Source organism: Alligator sinensis, unplaced genomic scaffold, assembly GCF_000455745.1.
Source record: "Alligator sinensis unplaced genomic scaffold, ASM45574v1 scaffold392_1, whole genome shotgun sequence".
NCBI lineage: Eukaryota > Metazoa > Chordata > Crocodylia > Alligatoridae > Alligator > Alligator sinensis.
In genome coordinates, this window is record NW_005841898.1 from 4,105,176 (window position 1) to 4,110,329 (window position 5,154).

The 5,154-nt window shown below is 48.5% G+C and overlaps 1 protein-coding gene across 1 annotated transcript in view; it reads left to right on the forward strand.

Annotated features, from left to right (window-relative positions):
- Nucleotides 1-5,154, forward strand: part of ERMP1 (endoplasmic reticulum metallopeptidase 1) — a gene marked incomplete at its 5' end in the record, with an annotated part of 30,290 nt that overhangs the window by 1,592 nt on the left and 23,544 nt on the right. The window contains 2 exons of the mRNA XM_006018378.3: nt 1-56; nt 1,160-1,265. The exon at nt 1-56 is cut by the window's left edge and continues 57 nt beyond it. Coding sequence (XP_006018440.2) covers nt 1-56; nt 1,160-1,265 — 162 coding nt within the window. The remainder of the gene's footprint in view (nt 57-1,159; nt 1,266-5,154) is intronic.

The following is a 5,154-nucleotide window of genomic DNA, read 5'->3' on the forward strand; positions in this document are numbered from 1 at the left end:
CCCTTCAACATGCAATCATATTCCTCTTTAATGGTGCAGAAGAAAGTATCTTGCAGGTGATTATAATTTGAATACCAGATTTTTACAAAGCTTTAAACAAAAAACAGCTGGCAATGAGTAAAGTATGACTTACAATTTACAGATCTAAGTGCAAGTTAAAGATGTTCATCAGCTTTTCTTATGAGTTAAAGTTGAAAGGCTATTCATTCTAGATATGTTATGAAAGGTGTCCATAATGATCTGGTAAGTAAATGTGTGGAGCTCTGCAAGTAGCAAATGGCACCATTTTTCTCAGATCGTGGGAGTGAAAACTCCTGTGTGCTCTCTTGCCCTCTGACGTGTTGTTAAGTGATTTTTGGAACTTCATCTATGAATCATTATATGTAAAATCAGATAAAATTTCCATAAAATACTTGCTTAATTCAAATGTAATGTTTTAAGTGCTTTTGATTTCCAAGGGATGGTGGCATAGAAATTTCTGTGTGCTTTAAGGAGCTTTTCATCGACTCAAACAAGTAAAAAATTAGTAACGTTGCAGATTGTGTCTTCTCCCTCAGCCCTACAAAGAGAGTGATTCCGTGGTAATTTCCAATCAATATACGTTAGGATAGCTAGATAGCTTTCCCTGACTGAAGTTAATAGATGTAATAAGACTGAAGGTTCTGCTTCTCTGTAAGTCTGAGTCTTGCTTCCATTAAGGCCACTTCATTCCTTTCTATGTAATCATGTTTGTGCAGGATTTGGCTGAGTGGGACAGAGATGGGGGTACTCTAGTCTATCAAAGTGCAGATATTAATAGTGTAACTCAGGCCTCAGACAGTGAATGGGGCCACAGACTGTCAGGGAATAGAAAAAGTAGAAACATCTTGTGGTGATGGTGTTACTTCTATAAAGGCACAGATGTGACTGTCCCATAACCTCTGAGGTTTTGGTGATGGTTCTTTGTGCCTCAGGTAAAATTCTTATGCAGTTATTTGTTACCACGGGCTCTTGTTATAGCCTTGTGGTTCTAGGTAGCTTCTGGTCTTGATGCAGCATACTTGTGATCTGCATTGTATTAAAATCTGAATCTGAGTTGCTTCTGTTTGCGGGGTAGAGAGGAAACAATTTAAGTTTTGTGTCAGATTTTTTATTTGCATTTTCTTTGCTTCCCTTCAAGGCTAGTCATGGTTTCATCACACAGCATCATTGGGCCAAGTCGATAAGAGCATTTATTAACCTGGAGGCAGCAGGTGTAGGAGGAAAAGAACTTGTTTTTCAAACAGGTATGAGCACTCATTATCCTTCCTACTTGTACACCTGCAGTGGTTTGCCTGAAGTGAAGCAATATTGAAAAACCTCACTGACAGGAAGAAGGGAAGTTTTTACACAAAGTAGAACTTGCATACAGTAAAATCCCTGTTATCTGACATTTGAGTAACTGGAATACTTTACTAGCCAGAATTTCTGGCTGGCTGGCCGGATGCATGTGGCAGCTGCTGCCATAGGTAGAAGGAGAAAAAATGTTGGGGGTAGGCTGAGCACGCACCCCCAGGTGGGAAAGTTTGCGGGGGGTGGGGGGAGTGAGGCTGGGGCTGGGACTCAGCAGGGATTGGGAGGGAGCGGCACCCATTCCTTCCCCTGCACCTGCGGGGGGGGGCCTGGAGCCAGGAGGGGTGGTGGCTCCTGCCACTGCATGAGGCACGGGGGGCACGGGGGGGATCTGCATGGGGCAGGGTGGGCTGCTGCTGTGGGCTGTTCCTGGTGGGGGTGGCCGTGCTGTGCTCCAGATGGACAGCAGTGGTGCTAGGACTCTCCAGCCTCACTGCCTGGTCCACCCAGTGGTGGGATGCACGTGGTGTCACACCGCACCACTTTTGAAGCAGTGAGGATGGAGGCAGGGAACAGAACCCAGCCCGCAGCTGCAGCCTGCCCTTGCGCCATGCACAGATTGAGGGGGCACGTGCCTCCCCTTTGCTCCCCTTGCTGCGCCTCTGGATGAGTCACTGGGCTCTGATTGTCCCACAACCCAGCCCAGCCTGGGTCATGGAACAATCCTCGCAGTGCAGGAGGGAGGTCTGTTGCAGGGCTCCACGTGTGCCAAAACACATCCAACCTGTGTTGCCACCGCTCCACATCTGGCTGCTTCCCCCCCCCCCCCCCCCCCCCCCCGAGGTGGAGATTGAAAACACTCCCCGAAGTTCCAGCCAAAAACATCAGCCTCAGGTAACTGGTGTTTTTAGATATCCGTCACCGCCCATTCCCCACTCATGCCAGATAACAGGGATTTTACTGTATTTGCTTACGTTGCAGTTGAGCTATACAGGGCCATGGCATAAGAAAAGAGAAAGTCAGTGGCAGTGAGGCAAACTTTTTCATGACATGTATGGAAATTCTCTGCAGCACAGATTATGCTTTTATTTCAGGCATTTTAAGGTAATTTTGTGTCGAAGTGGTCAATATTAAGCAGATATGTGGGGTACAGGGCTGATCCTGTAGTGGCATAACAGCTTGTAGCTCACACTGATGTGTCTGCATGCAGGCTCCCATCTGCTTGGAGGTTGGACAGACTGTTCTAGACTACTGTATTTTAATTCTAACAATATACTTTATAAATTGGCCCTCTATATCCAATTTCCAAATACATTTATAGCTTTTGAATGAAAAGCTGGGTAGAGTAGTAAACCAGAGACAAATCAGGGACGTGTGCATGTTATTTCCAGTTTTTATTTGATGTGTTGTGTTCTGGAAAGCGTAGGTGGAAAGTACTAACTCTGCTAATACCACACTAGATAGAGCAGTAGCCTGGAAGAAGGCTAGTTGAGGGCCCAATTTCCTTCTCATCTGTGACAAAGCATCTTCAGCAGTATAGTCTGGGAGGATGTACACCTCTCCAGGAGAAGGTTGGGTGTACTTATTCCCTGGAGCTTTTCCCTTCTGCCTTTCCTTTCTGAGCTGCCTGTCAGTGGGATGAACTGGCAAGCTGAGCCTCATAGGGATCCTGGGTTGCCGAACATCAGGTCTTTGTCTGGTTGGGGTTACCCAGGCCCCAACCAAGTTTACTCTAGGTGCACTGGTTAACCCAGGGCCCACTATTCAGGACCACAGGATCCCATTGTAGTGGGACATGCTCTCGATGCAGGATTGGTAACCTGGAGTCGGCTTGTCCTTTTTAAAGGCTCCACCAGCTCTTCTGAGTCCGGCTTACAATCAGTCTCTCATCACCCTCACTCCTATCAGTCAACACCAGCTTCTTGTCTGCTACACTGGGTGTTTCCCTCTGTCTCTCTATGCACTGCTGCTTGCAAGTGCTGGGAGTTCGGGCTGCTGCCCTTGCTCGTCCTTTCATGGCCGCCTCCGCCCCTTCAGCCACCTCCTGGACCACCAGGTTGAGGACCCCTGTCCTGGTGTCAACTCAAGGAGTAATGCAAAATCTCCATACTGTGAGTTGGCCTCATCCTCCTGCTGTTCTTGCCCCAGTTCAAATGTAAATTGCAAAAAGCAAATATGGCTTGACACTTATGTGTCTTGCTGCGGTGCTGTTGCCAGTCTTCCTCATCTGGCCAGCATCCGAGTCAGTTCTGCATCTGTTCCTCTCTCTCTCTCTTTACCAGGAGCCTTCCTTCCTGCAACACTGTTGCAGCTTCTCCCCCCTGCCTCTATCTCAGGTTGGGCTCACATATAGTCAGCCTGAGCCACCTGACTCTGGTGCTTCCACCCTGAGTACTCTGGGGCCATCTCTCCCTTCACCTGGCCTCCTCTCTCCTGGCCTCTTTGCTGGCTGACCTGCTGTGATAAAGCCTTTGTTAGTCAAGAGCAGTGCACATAAGTGGCATGGGGAGAGGAAGGGAAGGGTTGGAGGGAAGGAACTAGTGCAGCTGCGGAAGAAGAAAGAGGGGGAAGAGCAACAGGAGAAAAATGACAGGCACCAAGGAAATCAAAGGGCTGCCTCAGACACCGGTGCCCTTTAGTAATGGGTGACCATTACAGAGGGTACGTATAGGAGGGCTAGGAGGAAAACAGTAGAAAAATAGGGAAGGAGAAAGCAGCCCAGGAATGTGGAAGATACAAGGGAAAAGAATCTATGTCTGCTTGATACAGTATCTGTGGGTTGGAACCCAGAGGAAAGTGGGGGCTGGGTTCCCTTTCCTCCTCTGCCTTGCAGGAGGGGAAGTGACAGCTCCATCAGCTGTTGAGATGTGAACTTAACTAAATGTTAGAATAGGTATTCTCATCAAAGGAAGAAATCAGTTGAGGTGTTCTAGAGTTTAAAAAGTGCTGCTGACATGCTCACACGTGCAGTATTGTGAAGTGTTGCCACTAAAATGCTTGGGTACTAAATGGAAAAATCTTTAAAGGATCAGCAAAGCAAAGCCAGGTGACTTGCAGCAGGAGTGTTGTCTAAGCTGGGAGTAGGCCAAGAGGGCCCACTGCCTCAGCCAATGCCTTAATTGTAGTATAAGATCTTTAGGCTAGTGTAGAACTGTAAGTATCTTGGGCAGTAGGAAATAATAGTCCTTAGCTCCCTAATGCAGAATCCCTGGATTGGAATCCAAAAGAGAGGAGGGTTTTCAGTTTTGAGACAAGAGGGAAAGTTCTGCAGATTTTACTGTAACTTTGAGATCCTCCCTACCTTCAGTGAAATTATCCTTTTTATCTTGTATATACGTCTGTCCTGAAGAGTTTGTATTCAAATACGGAATCATTGTGCTGTTGCCTATGAGAAGCAAAAAGTGAAACCAACTCTAGTCAAGTAAAATACAGGTGCTCTGCCTGTCCCCTCACACCTGGGCTCCACTTGTCTACACTCACCTCTGCTCCTGGGCCCTGGTGCAGGCAGCTGGTGTCAGTTGCTCCTGGGTCCGCTCCAGCATGGTCTAGGGTGAGTGCAGACAAGCAGAGCCAGAGCCCCCGGTGATGCCGGGTGTGGCACTCACCCCAGCCCCGGGAGCGGCCAACACCAGCTGCCTACACCAGGGCAAAGTGCAGCACAGCGGCTACCAGCAGCTGGCATCAGCTGCTCCTGGGGTTGCTGCAGCAGGAGCTGGGGTGAGTGGGGACAGGCAGAGCCCTGGGAGGTTCAGGGCACAGTGCAGCCCAATGGCTACAGGTAGCTGGTGTCAGCTGCAGCCAGGGCTGAGGTGAGCGCTGTGCCCTGCGCTGCCTGTGGCTCCA